The 14,476-nt window shown below is 50.9% G+C and overlaps 2 protein-coding genes across 3 annotated transcripts in view; one reads left to right on the forward strand and one right to left on the reverse strand.

The window, feature by feature from the left end:
- Positions 1 to 2,650: 2,650 nt before the first annotated feature.
- Positions 2,651 to 4,517, forward strand: LOC111842933 (protein ABHD15). Its single transcript, XM_023810077.2, has 2 exons — positions 2,651 to 3,620; positions 3,893 to 4,517. Exons 1-2 carry the CDS (start codon positions 2,674 to 2,676, stop codon positions 4,515 to 4,517), a joined length of 1,572 nt encoding a protein of 523 aa, XP_023665845.2. The 5' UTR covers positions 2,651 to 2,673.
- A 1,027-nt stretch (positions 4,518 to 5,544) lies between these two features.
- Positions 5,545 to 14,476, reverse strand: part of taok1b (TAO kinase 1b) — a 30,122-nt gene continuing 21,190 nt past the window's right edge. For both annotated transcript variants that reach the window (XM_023809850.2, XM_023809841.2), the window contains exons 13-20: positions 13,842 to 13,979; positions 13,233 to 13,469; positions 11,855 to 11,983; positions 11,566 to 11,769; positions 11,240 to 11,479; positions 10,941 to 11,153; positions 10,370 to 10,552; positions 5,545 to 9,789 (exon numbers count right to left, since the gene is read on the reverse strand). In XM_023809850.2, the coding sequence (XP_023665618.2) occupies positions 9,187 to 9,789; positions 10,370 to 10,552; positions 10,941 to 11,153; positions 11,240 to 11,479; positions 11,566 to 11,769; positions 11,855 to 11,983; positions 13,233 to 13,469; positions 13,842 to 13,979 (1,947 nt within the window). In that variant the 3' untranslated portion in view covers positions 5,545 to 9,186. The remainder of the gene's footprint in view (positions 9,790 to 10,369; positions 10,553 to 10,940; positions 11,154 to 11,239; positions 11,480 to 11,565; positions 11,770 to 11,854; positions 11,984 to 13,232; positions 13,470 to 13,841; positions 13,980 to 14,476) is intronic.

Here is a 14,476-nt window from a genome sequence, read left to right on the forward strand (position 1 = left end):
GTGCTGGAAAAGGACCTTCCCCAAACTGCTCCCATAAAGTTGGAAGCAGAGAATTGTCCAAAATATCTTGGTATGCTGAAGCATTAAGAGTTCCCTTTACTGTAACTAAGGGCCCTAGTCCAATCCCTGAAAAACAACCCCATACCATTATCCCTCCTCCACCAAACTTTACAGTTGGTGCAATGCAGTGAGGCAGGTAAAGTTCTCCTAGTGTCCGACAAACCCAGACTTGTCCATCAAACTGTCAGACAGAGAAGTATGATTTGTCACTCCACAGAACATGTTTCCATTGCTCCAGAGTCCAGTGGCAGCATGTTTTACACCATCTGACGCTTGGCATTATGCTTGGTGATGTGAGGCTTGCATGCAGCTGCTCGGCCATGGAAGGCCATTCCATGAAGCCCCCGGCGCACAGTTTTATGCTGGGGTTAATGCCGGAGGAAGTTTGGAACCATGCTGTTGTTGAGTCAGCAGTGCATAGGCGACTTATACACACTATGCGACAGCACTAGGTAATCCTGCACGTTACTTTATGTGATCTTACGAGTTTCTCTTGTTCCTAAATGCTTCCACTTTTTTCCACTTGATTTTGACCTGTGGCAATTGTTCTTACTGAAATACATGAATTCAGTGATTAAGAGTGTGCCCCTATACTTTTGTCCAGAGCAGAGGATCACTGGACAAGTGCGCGCCCTTGAGAACCTGGACTGAACACCAGGGACAGAAAATAGTAACATCATATACAAAGAGAGACTGGAATGGAAAAATGGAATATTAATGTAACAGCACCATTCCACAAACAAGGAGTTATCTCTCTGTATCGCCCTCTGGTGGATGGAAATTTAGCATGTTCTTCGAGTGAACTGGCCAGTCTGCTGCAAAAACAAAGTTAGCAAGGCCTGATTATCAGCCTGTGTAACCTTCCTTTTCGGCTTAAGGATCTTAAACCAGAGAACCTCGTGTACAACAGAGGATGGGAAACAGGAGGATCTGTGATTTTCTAATTGTAAATTTCCATGGTTTCAGCTCTAAAAAACAATGGATGTCAGCGTCCTGCAGTATCAGTTTAACATTCTGTAATACTCAGTATGTCCTGGAGTGAGTTACTTAGTGTTACTGCGGTTACTTTAACATAGATAGACTTCATCCTAAGACTATAATAAGGCCAATCACCACTTCTACTGTAATTTTTCCTGAACTACAGAGAGTCATCAAAGCCATGGGTTGGTTATATACACTCACCTAAAGGATTATTAGGAACACCTGTTCAATTTCTCATTAATGCAATTATCTAATCAACCAATCACATGGCAGTTGCTTCAATGCATTTAGGGGTGTGGTCCTGGTCAAGACAATCTCCTGAACTCCAAACTGATGAGTCTCGATTTCTGTTGAGACATTCGGAATTGGCCGTAAACAGAATGAGAATATGGATCCATCATGCCTTGTTACCACTGTGCAGGCTGCTGGTGGTGGTGTAATGGTGTGGGGGATGTTTTCTTGGCACACTTTAGGCCCCTTAGTGCCAATTGGTTTAAATGCCACGGCCTACCTGAGCATTGTTTCTGACCATGTCCATCCCTTTATGACCACCATGTACCCATCCTCTGATGGTTACTTCCAGCAGGATAATGCACCATGTCACAAAGCTCGAATCATTTCAAATTGGTTTCTTGAACATGACAATGAGTTCACTGTACTAAAATGGCCCCCACAGTCACCAGATCTCAACCCAATAGAGCATCTTTGGGATGTGGTGGAACGGGAGCTTCGTGCCCTGGATGTGCATCCCACAAATCTCCATCAACTGCAAGATGCTATCCTATCAATATGGGCCAACATTTCTAAAGAATGCTTTCAGCACCTTGTTGAATCAATACCATGTAGAATTAAGGCAGTTCTGAAGGCGAAAGGGGGTCAAACACCGTATTAGTATGGTGTTCCTAATAATCCTTTAGGTGAGTGTATATCCCTTTTGTCCAGGATAGATGAACCATCTCACTCACAAACAGGGGTACGTTTCCCAAGCGCACAGTCTCTCTGATGTCAACTCTGGCAAGTTGGCTGGAGTGAGATGTTCGAGACATGTCTGCACACACATGCACATACATTACCATATATGTAACAGGTTTATTACTTTGTACATAGTCTGTAGGGTTCACAAACTACCCCAAAGCTTTGGAGCTTTTATAATAGAATAATATAGATTTGCTGTAAGGTTTCTTGAGTGATTGTGAGAGTCTGAAAGCTCGATTGTCATGCCAGATGCATGCAATTGGCAGCCCTGGGTGGACAGATGCGACTATACAAGTGGCTAAAGGGAGCATCTGGGAAATGTAGCCAGGTTAGATGTATCCGACAGGCAGGTGCACAAAGCTGGTTGTTTATACGTGTGGATACCTTCCTAAATAGTCAGTTTGCAATGAAAGAACAGGAACATACTGATCTGAGCTTCCCTGTATACACTGTATACACTGGGGGGTGGGAGCAGAATGATACAGAATGGCCAGATTGATTACTGAGGAGTCAATGATTAATGGGGGGAGGGGATCAGCTCAGATGGACAGACAGCAGGAAAAAGCAGCTAAAAAGCAGGCAGGCAGCTCAGGGCAGAGGAGACTCTCTGAAGCGTGAGACCGGACACTGACTGTGCTGGAACGGCCTAGTGGTAGGATGTGGATCCCCAGTCTTTCCTTACCAGCTTCCGCACGATGGGTCTGCATCATGTGGAATGGAATTCTGTGCCTCCTGCCCTCAATAATTCTGCTCCTCGTCGCCTGTTTTCTGCGTTTGCCCCAGGTGTGGGGCCTCGTAGGGGGGCTGTGTCGGGCGGCACTCCGTGTGCTTTGGCTATGTGTTTGCTGGTGTCTGGATCTGCCGCTGTCCCCCCCAGCCAGCATGGTGCATCCCAGCCCTCAGCTCCTATACAAGCCTACGGCTCTGGCTTACTTCCTGCTCCAGCGCTGTGCCTCCCTGGCCTGGTCCTGCCCAGTTGGCTGGCCCTGGGACGACCCGCACCTCCAAACCCTCGCTGGTTTTGTGGGGGTCAGTGATAAGGAGATCCGCTTCGCCAGGGATCACCTCCAGATGGGGGATGGGGGCGTGGTTGCACTGGACTGGGCAGTATGGCTGGAAGGAGCCCCTCACCCACGTCTGAAGGTGGAGCTGACAGCCGGGCAGCGAGCCCTGGGGTGCTACTCCTCCTGCCCGCCTGTACTCGTTGTTGTGCCAAATGCATGGGGCCTTGTGACCCCCCACCTCCTGGGGCTGTGTGCCCAGGCACTCCGCCAGGGCTTCTACCCCGTGGTGTTCCACTCCAGGGGCGTTGCGGGCTGCCCACTGGTCACTCCCAGGCTTCAGGAATTCGGGGACCCCTCCGATTTGATCCAGGCCATCTCCTACATCCGCAGCCGCCACCCCAGCTCAACGCTCCTGGCCATCAGCGAGGGCTCTGGTTCCGGTGTGCTCCTCTCCTACCTTGGAGAGTGTGGCTCCTCCTCCTACCTGACAGCAGCAGCCTGCCTGTCCCCCATCCTCCAGGGAAGGCTGTGGTTCGAGACGGCCCTTCCTTCACTCTACCACTGGGGGGTGCTGCTGTACCGCAAACTTCAGCTGAGCAGGTACTCACTAGTGATGGGCAAATGAAGCTTCATGAACCACTTGCTGTATTTTCTGACCCCACTAGATGGTGCTCTCTGTCCATAAAAGGGTGCAAAGCATGCCCCAAAGCACACCAAGAGCACCATCTGATGGGGTCAAAAAATATAGCAAATGGTTCATGAAGCTTCATTTACCTGTGACTAGTAATCGCCGCCATCGCTGTGACTGGTCACTTGATCCTGATGCTGCCTTGCCTGTCTCTTTTTGCAATCTCCTGCGTTCTCTCGGGCAGGTACGAGAGCGCACTCAGTGCAGTGATGGACGTGGACCAGGTGCTGGGCTCCTCCTCTCTGCGCCACATGGAAGAGCTCATGTTCTGTTCCGGAAAGGCTGGTGGCAGCAAAGGCGGGGAGGACTGGGAAGTGTACTGGGATCGGAATGAGCCCCTGCGTGATGCAGATGAGGTGGCAGTGCCTGTGCTCTGCCTGCGCAGCCACGACGACCCACTGCTGCCCCCTGTTGCAGCCCTGCCCACGGCCCTTTTCCGCAGCAGTCCGTACTTCCTGCTGGCTCTGACTGCTACCGGTGGCCATTGTGGATTTCAGCTGCCTGGGACTGAAGGTGGTAGTGACACCTGGTGGAGCCATGAGATGGTACTGGATTATTTTGCCATAGTGGCGGAGTTCCTAGGGGCAGAGGAGACATGTGGGATGCCAACGGGAACCAGCCCAGGTCTTCGGCACAGGACCAACACCATGGTGAACCGTAGACCACGAGCCTCCCAGCTGAGGTGGGACAACACCCCCAATTGGCCTCATGCACAGACACCTACAGGGGGTGCCAGAAGGATGGGGGATCAGATCGGCTCTGCAGAGAAGCGGGACCTGTTCACTTGGCACAGATCTTACACCCGTTGAGGGCCAGCAGCGAGAGAGCAGATGGAAGAAGAGAGACCAGGGGAAGTTTGGGCCCACAGAACCAGCCAAGTGTGTGAAGGAAAACCTCAAAGATCACTCAAGGGGGGAGGGCATGGCAGAGTGACTGTGGGGGGGGGGCAGTCACCAGGCGGTTCTCTCCATACCACCAAGCTAGCGCTAGAGCTTCTTAGATTATACATAACAGACTATGAAGGATTTAGGGTAGCAGCAACAGTTAAGCTGTGAGTATTCTCATATCATCTCTCCTTACTAATACCTTCTTGAGCTACTGCAGGTTTTACAAGCTACTTTAAAACTGAAAGACTTCTCTGCTTCTGCTTTGACTTGTTTTTCTTGATTGAAGGACTCGTCCAGCTGTTTCAAATGATACATACATGATAGGAGACTGACCCATCAGCACACAGCAAGAACTCATCGTTAAAGTTAAATCCAGGTCCCTTTAATTTAAATAATAATTTACAAATTCTATCCTAGCTCAAAGTGCCCTCCCTGGCATGGCCTTAATTACTTACCACCCAGCAGCTGATCTAACCCTAACCTATAACACTGCTTTCAATTTCCAATGCCTGCTTTTGGGCACATGAGTTTTGTTCCACACTGTAAATAAATAAATAAATAAAATAGCCAAAAATTTTATATGGTGAATTTACTATAAAGCAAAAGAGGACCAAGCTGACCGGCTGATACCCTGAAACTCAAGAGGAGCGCCCATAAGGTGCCCTTAACTCTCTGCAGCAGTACTGACGATTGTGGAAAAACTTATTCCAAACTATCCGCTTGAATCCGCTCTCTTGGCTTGTATACATAGCTTGAGTGAACAGAGACATCATTCATTAACAAGGTTAAGCAAACTGTGCAGGAAACCATGGACTTTTGTCTGTTTGCATCATCCAAAGTTGATGTACGAAGCCAAAAAAGCAAAACAATTAACAAGTAATAAATCTCAGCCTAACTGAGGTGGAGTCACTGGCTTCCCACAGGGACAGAACAGGCTGGACTCCTGATGTACTAAAATTACTTTTATTACAGCTGATTTTGTCCAGTATCCCTCCGCCATCACAAGAAGTAATTACAAACAAAATATTACATTTGCACCTAAAGTCATCTTTTCATACTGCCAAGGCTCTTTTATACATTTTATTTCACTTTCTTTTCTTTCTCTCATTTTAGGAATAATCTCTCTTTTTTTTTTTAAAATCTTTCAAACATTCAGTAACAAGTTTCACAATCTATACATTTTTAACACAGGTTATATATGGACTGCAATGGCAATGGTCAACCGGGGGGAGGGTGGGAAGGGGGCATAACATGAATACTGACAAATACACTGTACAAAGGAGACACCCATCTCCCCTGGTTCCAGGTCCCAGGGGTGTTCAACCAATCAGAACTCACCATCTGCTCCAGCCCAACGCTAAGACATTCAATAAAAACAAAACAAAAAACAAAAACGTGCATTTTGTGAAGGCGACTGAAAGGATGTGTGGTGGGGACTTGGCAGCTCTGGTCATGGCACAGTGTTAGACCAAAGATATTACTTTGTTAGGTTTCACCACAGTAAATTACTGCCTCCAAAGTGTTCCCCTCTTTCCTGGCTGCTGTTTCCAACCAATGAGGTTAACAGGAAAAAAAAAAAATTATAAAAAAAATCTAACCAATCAATACACAGCTCTGCTCTTGGCAAAGAAACTGACTGCAGCATGCTATCTGGCAGCAGCAAGGCTTTGGAGGTTTTTCCCTAAAAAGGTGGACTTTTGGAGAAGAAGCGAGTTTCACACCAGGCGCAGCGCCTGACTCCCGATTCCCCCACAGGTGCTTTCTTAAGAAAATGGTGAACAAGGCTGCTGAGAGCCCTCTTCACTGCTGACACACAGGTCACAAGCCGCCTGACACACCGGAAATTGCTTGTTCTTCGTCATTAAAAAGGTATGCAACAAACTGACCAATAGCATGACCCGATGGATACGGAGACCCGATCAGAGCCAATAAAAGAAAGGGACTTTAGTGGATGTAGTGGAGGAGCAGGAAGCACCAGCGAGCGGTAAGCAAACCCCGTGGACAACACTGCAGGGCGTCATACTCTGCACATGGGCCTGTGTGTCTGTGTATGTGCGCACAGATGTGCATGTGTATTTTATTCTTTTAAACATTAATGTTAGAAACTGAGTCATTATCTCTTTTGTTTTCACAATACAAGCAGTTAATTTGTTTATTTTTATTTCCATTTTTTTAATTCTAAATATACAATATAAACATTTGTTTCCTATACACCCCAATGAAGACTGTAACTGTATCTGTCCACATCCATATCCACCAAAACATACCGGCAGCACGTTGCTCTCAATGCTGCGTTTTTACACACACGTATTTTTAGTACTCTTTTAAACTTCCAAGTCAAGGTAGTTGTGCTGGGTGTGAGAGCCCAGCCAGGCTAGTGAAGAGACAGGAAGAAAGAGAGAGGGGGCTAGAAAGGGGGGTGGGGGGTCTGAATGAGTAGGAGGTGGGGCTACAGGGGGGGGGGGGGTCTGAATGAGTAGGAGGTGGGGCTACAGAGGGGGGGGGGGGGGTCTGAATGAGTAGGAGGTGGGGCTACAGAGGGGGGGGTCTGAATGAGTAGGAGGTGGGGCTACAGAGAGGTGGGTCTGAATGAGTAGGAGGTGGGGCTACAGAGAGGTGGGTCTGAATGAGTAGGAGGTGGGGCTACAGAGAGGTGGGTCTGAATGAGTAGGAGGCAGGACTAGAAAGGGGGGGTCTGAAGGAGTAGGAGGCGTGGTCAGAAAGGGAAGGGGCATGGCAGGGGCGCCAGCAGCAACTCCCACCCACCCAGAATAACATTCAGCGGTCACAACCTGTTGCCCCCCAGGGCCAGAGACAGGGAGGGCACTCTAATTGGGGGGGGGGGGGGGGGAGGGGGTTAGGGAATGGTGTGAAGAGTGTACCCAGGGTCTTCAAACAGAATTACATTTTGCACTTTTGGCAAACAATATGTGATGTCATTGAGCACAGATGTGTGTTTTGTATATGTATGCTTACTGCTTATTGATTTTTGGCACACTGTCTTAGTAGTGACACTTTCTAAAGCTTTGGCATATTGAAGCTTTGTGTGGCTTTCCAGCTTAAAGCCCCCCCACGCCACCGGCAAGCGAACACAAAACTTCAGCAAACACTGAACTGGATCCTGCCAGCTGGCCTGACCGCCAATGCTGACAAACCCCGGCTGCAGCACCGATGCACACCCTGCGTGCCTGAATGGCTGAAGCTGCCGGTCAGGTGACAGACTGCCTGAAAGCAGTTACAAGCAAAAGCAAGCGCCCCCTACAGGCCGAACACCAGGACAGCGGGATTACGGAAGTTCAGTCCCTGAGGCCATTTTGGACTGGACTGGCCCCTGCAGTCTTTATAGTACATCTCCTGGTTGGCTCATCTTCCTGGTCACAGTGGGCGCTGCCTGGATATCCCCCATCTCTCTTGACTCACCAACGCATTCCATTTCCCTCCTGCATTTACCACCGCAGATACCTGCCTCATCTCCACAGTCCTCTGCCATCTCCACCACCTGCTGCCGCTCTTCCTCCTTTCAAACAGCCTAAAGTGCTTCTCAATGAAGGCGGCCCTAAAATCACATGCCCCTGCCCCCCGCTTGCCCTGCACTTCCTAGAAGACCAGGTCACATGTCACACTGATGGACAGGTACATTAATTCCATTAAAATGATGGCATCACATTTTGCCCGTAGCAGTCAGGGATGCCTGGCAGGTCGGATTTTGGCATGCCCCTGCAACTCGTGAGATGCATTAAACGCCCCCCCCCCCCTACTTTCAGCTTCCTAAGTGTCCGTCTGTGTCACCCTTGGCACAGTGTTCCAAAAAAAAAAAAAAACAAACAAAAAATTATTTACATTTATTTTGTACATATCAAGTGCAGTCTGCTGCTTGCCCCAATGAGGCATTAGCAACAATATCTGACGTGCAGCATAAAAGCGAACAGAATTAAAGTCCTAATGGCCAGAGGCTCTAGGGCGGAACATCTGGATACCTGGTTCACCACACTCCCTAAATGCAATACAGCTGTACGCACAGATCACAGCACAGGGGCGGCTTCGGGTAACCTGCCTCTCTGCAAGTCTCATTGGCAAATAACTAAAAACATATATTAACAATATAATGGCTAATACACTTTGACCACTGAGATCCTGAGAAGATACTATTTTACCTCAAGCATACCTGGGGAAGATACTGCTAGCAAAGCACTGTGACACACACACACACAGCATACACACACCATACACACAGCAAACACACAGCATACACAGCACACACACACAGCATACACACAGCATACACACAGCAAACACACACCATACACACAGCATACACACAGCATACACAGCACACACACACACACTCTGCTATACTTCCTGAAGCCCTTGCGAATTTCGGCACCAACATTTTTCTCCTAGCGAGTCAAAGTGATTCAGACGACCATGGATACTGCGCCGACCTCTGAGCAGACAGGCCAATGCACCTGGCAATGTTGGTGCATGGCTGTGTGCGGCTGGGGGGGGAGATACCCTGACCGGGAAGGGGGGGGGGGGGGGGGTTAAGGAAAGGGGAGGGCCCTACCCCGGCTCTGCTGTGTGGGGGGCTCACCTATGTGAAGGACAGGTGTGAGCCGTTGGATATCTGCGAGGTGATGCTGGTGCTCCTGCTCATACCCTGCTCGCTGCGCCCCCCAGAGGGCGTCCTACGCAATGCCTGGGGGCTGTTCCGCACGCCCCCTCCCACAGACCGCGGCCCTGCCCCCAATGGCCCCGCTGAGGGATGTCCCCAGGGCGGAGGACCCCCCAGGCCACTAGCCACGACCCCACTCCCTTGACCCCAGGCCTGTTGTGGCGGGGCCCCTCCACCCTGACTGGAGTGTTGGTGGTGATGGTGGTGGTGATGGTGATGGTGATGGCCGCTGCTGCTGCTGCTGCTGCGGCTCGACCCGCCACCGCTGCCGCCACCCCCACCCGGCCCCCAGTGCTGCCCCTGTGGGGGACCCCCGGGGTGCTGGTGGGGGCCCCAGCCGCCTGAGGCCCCCGGGAAGCTGTGGCTGAATGCCTCCGAGGAGATACTGGACAGCACCATGTTGCTGAAGCCCAGGCGCATACTCTCGGAGTCGAAGGCCTCGATCTCGCGCGCCTGGCGCTCCAGCAGGCTGCGGATGCGCTCTGAGCGCTCATTCTGCAGGGCCAGCATCTCCTCCTCGATCTGCGGGACGCACACAGGCATCACCAGAATGAGAGAATATTCACCCAAACCAAAAGAAAATATGCTATGAAAATAATAAACTACAACTAAACAAAACCTATAAAAATTGCTTTCAAAACTAAGAAATTAAAAACGAATGTCAAACTTTATGTTCAAACTATTTGGTAGAAATTATAAATACTGATTTGTTTACCTTTACCATAAAGGTACCATCTGGAACATGTATTGCCTATTGTGAGGACATTAGTACACAATGTTCTCTGTATATTCATGTATGATTCCCTAAAGATCACACATAAAACAGCTCTACAACTTTCAGTTCATCCCCAGAAATAAAATGACTAAAACTTAAACTGAAACTAAAATATATAAAAATGAAAAAGAAATTGATCTTTAAAATAAAATAAGAACAGTGAAAAGGGAATTCAAATAAAAATTGAAAACAATATATAAACTAAATAAAAAAAAATCTAAACTATTACACTGGCATCAACACACAAAACCCTGCAACCTGGGTTTATCACTCAGGGTGCCTTGAGACAAGCAGCTAAAAGGCTGATGAAGTGATGCAGAGCCCCACCTTCTGCTCCAGCAGCGCCCGGCGCAGCGACACCCTCTGCTCCAGCTCCTTCCTCTCCCGCTCGTGCTGCGCGTCCGTCTGCATCTTGATCTTGCTCTGGTAGGCATTGAGCAGCTCTAGCTCCTGCTGCAGCTGCATCCTCAGCACCTGGCACTCCTCCTCCTGTGCCTCATCCAATCGCAGCTGCGGGGGTGGGGGGGTTAAAAGAAATGGGGCATGGTCATTGGAGGAGAATGAAGAAAGGGGGCATGGCAGAGAGACGACAGTCACAAACCCTACAATTTCTTTTCCTCAGACCAAATGCTTGGTATACTGGGCATTTCCTTGTTAGGCCAATCGGTATTTGAGCTGTCAAAATGTATTGTGAGACCCCCCCCCACCCCCCTACCAGTTGACAAAACCTCTAGAGATGATTTTTAACCCCAGTCCTGCCCTGCCTCAGACCACAGTTCTCCATTAAATGCTAGCATTGAATATTATTTGTTATTTATTCTGCTGGCAGTATTCCAGGAGCTCTCTGATAGGGCACATTTGGCTGGGTGCATGCACCCTCCCTCCCTGGCCGACTGACCGCCTGCGTGGACAGCATGTCGTTGATGGAGTGGTCGTACTGCTCGGCCAGGATGGCCAGCTTGCGCGTCTGCTCCTCCTTCAGCCGCTTGAGGACGGCCTTGTGCTCCGACTTGGGCGTGCTCTCCAGCAGGTGGTTCCTCAGCGCCTTGTACTGCCGCGTCTGGATCTTACAGGTGTCCTGGAACTGCCGCTTTATCTGCAGCTCTTTGGACTGTGGGGGGAGGAGACAGTGGGCGTCACGGTGATGCTGGACACTCCTCCCCCACACCACGCCCACTCCGGGGTACAGCCGCTCACCTTGAGACTCTTGGGCTGCTGCCGCACCTCCATGACGTGCTTCCTGCGCAGCTCGCGTTCCCGCCGTTTGTTGTACTCCATCTGGTTGGTGAGTTCAGTCTGGTGCTGCACGCGGATCAGTTCTGCCCGCATCCTCTGGATGGCGCCCAGCTGCCGGAACTCCAGCTCCTGCATGGACTCGTGGTGCCGCAGCAGCATGGCGTGCTCCAGGTCCTTCTGTGTCTGACGCTTGTTCAGCTCCTGCGGTGGGGCGGAGTTTGGGAGATCAGAGTGGCTCGCCAGACCCGAGGCTGCAGGACCGGTCGTGGGCTCTAGGGGGCACTCACCTCGCGCACCAGGTCCTGCTCCACGTTATGCCGTGCGATCAGCACGCGCCTCTTGAAGCGCCGGCACTCCAGCTCCAGGTATTGACGCTGCCTCCTCAGCAGGTTTGCCTCCTCCTCAGCCTGGAAGTGCTGGAAGTTCTCCTTCTGCTTGGACAGCCACTCCTGCTTCTCCTTCTTGGGCGTAGACTGGTTCTCGTTCAGCTCCTGGGGAGACGGAGAGGGGGGTGAACTGGGAGGCTGCTGGGTGTGTCCTGCATACGTGTGTGTGCACCTGTGCGAGTGGCTGCACCTCCTTGAGTTGTTCCTTGCGCAGCTTGTACTCTCGTTTCTGCGACTCCAGGAAGCTGCTGTGTTCTTTCTTCTGCTGGCTCTGGATGTGCTGCTGGAACTTCTTCTCATCACTCGCAAAGGTCTTAGCCTGCACACATGGGATGGGACGGAGGGAGGCATGGGGGATGCAAGCAGAGGAACAGAGGTCACACAGAAATGCCAAGGGGAAGACATACAGAGAGGGGGGGCAGGGGGGGAAGACAGAACAGGGTTAATGCATCATTCCCTTGCTGAGGACAATGTAATAATAACAGACCCAAGGTTCATCAAACTATGGAGGTCAGTGTGTAGGAGAAACAGGGGCTACACTACAGGACGCAGAGGTCAGTGTGTAGGAAAGAGGGGGGCTACAGTGCAGGACGTGAAAGTGCAGGACGTGAAAGTCAGTGCGTAGGAGAAACGTGGGCTATAGCACAAGACGCAGAGGTCAGTGCGTAGGAGAAACGTGGGCTATAGCACAAGATGCAGAGGTCAGTGCGTAGAAGAAACGGGGGCTATAGCACAAGACACAGAGGTCAGTGAGTAGGAGAAACAGGGCCTATAGCACAAGACACAGAGGTCAGTGAGTAGGAGAAACGGGGGCTATAGCACAAGACACAGAGGTCAGTGCGTAGGAAAAACGGGGGCTATAGCACAAGACACAGAGGTCAGTGCGTAGGAGAAACGGGGGCTATAGCACAAGACACAGAGGTCAGTGCGTAGGAGAGACAGGAGCTACGCTACAGGACACAGAGGTCAGTGTGTAGGAGACAGGAGCTATGCTACAGGACACAGAGGTCAGTGCGTAGGAGAGACAGGAGCTACGCTACAGGACACAGAGGTCAGTGCGTAGGAGAGACAGGAGCTACGCTACAGGAAACAGAGGTCAGTGCGTAGGAGAGACAGGAGATATGCTACAGGGCACATAGGTCAGTGCGTAGGAGAGACAGGAGCTACGCTACAGGGCACAGAGGTCAGTGCGTAGGAGAAACTGGGGCTATAGCACAAGACACAGAGGTCAGTGCATAGGAGAAATGGGGGCTATAGCACAAGACACAGAGGTCAGTGCGTAGGAGAGACAGGAGCTACGCTACAGGACACAGAGGTCAGTGCGTAGGAGAGACAGGAGCTACGCTACAGGACACAGAGGTCAGTGCGTAGGAGAGACAGGAGCTACGCTACAGGAAACAGAGGTCAGTGCGTAGGAGAGACAGGAGCTATGCTACAGGGCACATAGGTCAGTGCGTAGGAGAGACAGGAGCTATGCTACAGGGCACAGAGGTCAGTGCGTAGGAGAGACAGGAGCTACGCTACAGGGCACAGAGGTCAGTGCGTAGGAGAGACAGGAGCTACGCTACATCTTTCTCCATGGAGGCCTGGTGCTTCTTGAGTAGCTTCTCCATCTCTGCAGCAAAGCTGCTCCTCTGTGTCTCCAGCTCCTTGTCCAGCCGCAACCGGTGCTCGTCCATCTCAGCCTTCAGCTTGTTCTCTAGCGCCATCAGCTGCTTCTGGTGCTGCCGCCGCATGCGCTTGTATCCCGACATCTGCTCCCGCAGCTCCGAGTCCTGCTCGTGCTCCTGGGCCTGCCGCGTCACCTGGGAGAAACACAGGGAAGAGATACAGGAATGGGATGGGGGCAGGAGGAGGCATGCCGATCCCTCTGCTCATCCTCCACTGTACGGGGGGTGTCGAAAAGAGGCGAAAACATTTTAATCACAGAGGGAGGAGGAGGGAGCCAATAAGAGACCCATCTGATCTGAAGTCAAACACAAGTACCAGTCAGATGGGGTGTGTAACCTTTATTAAGCCTCTAAGCCAATGATTCCCAATCCAGTCCTCGGGGGGCCACAGTCGGTCCATGTTTTTGCTCCCTCTGAGCTCCCTGCCAGACAGCGGACTGTCTGTGGGTCCCTGAGGATCAAATTGCGAAACACTACCCTAAGCTGCAAACAGAGACGAGCTCGTACCAGAGAGGCGGTCCGGATGGTGGCGAAGTGCTCCCGGTTTCGGTGCGGCTTCTGCCGGGGCACCTGCATGGGGGCCGCCGGTGGCTCTGTGGGGCGGCTGCGCGGCTCCTGTTCCTCATGGTAACACTCCTCTTCCTCCTAATGAGACGAGGCAGGGTCAGTGCTAAGCATGATGCAGCTCGACTTTATTGCATATACTAGCAAAAAGTGTGTCCTGAAGAGGAAGTCCTTAGTTGTCCGAGTGCAGGACTCTTCTAAGAACTAGATGCAATGAGAACGATGACTATGTATTCCCCGGATGCCCCCCCATCTAATCCATAGTCCTCTCACACTCCCAACCTCTACAATCTCTAGTCCTCTATACCAGTGTTTCCCAATCTGATCCTCAGGGACCAGCAGACAGTCTATGTTTTGCTTGGTGGTAGCAAAAACATGAACTGGCCTGAGGACCGGATTGGGAAACACTGCTCTAAACACTCTCCCCACCTCTCCAAAAAAATCTTTTATTTACAAGCCCAGTTCTGTCTGTCTCAATGAAATCAAATTCACTAGCTCTGTGTCAGTGGCTGTCCTATCCTGTGCCACCACTAAGTAGCATTGCTTCCATTTTGGTGTGATTTGACTCAGAGCTCTGA

The sequence above is a fragment of the Paramormyrops kingsleyae genome, chromosome 18 (assembly GCF_048594095.1).
Source record: "Paramormyrops kingsleyae isolate MSU_618 chromosome 18, PKINGS_0.4, whole genome shotgun sequence".
Lineage (NCBI taxonomy): Eukaryota > Metazoa > Chordata > Actinopteri > Osteoglossiformes > Mormyridae > Paramormyrops > Paramormyrops kingsleyae.

What these genes read in the sequence shown, in the direction of transcription:
- LOC111842933 (XM_023810077.2), top strand. Translation starts at nt 2,674, where the DNA reads ATGTGGATCCCCAGTCTTTCCTTACCAGCTTCCGCACGATGGGTCTGC. An exon ending in CGCAAACTTCAGCTGAGCAG is followed by an intron (nt 3,621 to 3,892) that starts GTACTCACTAGT and finishes TCTCTCGGGCAG; the next exon opens with GTACGAGAGCGCACTCAGTG.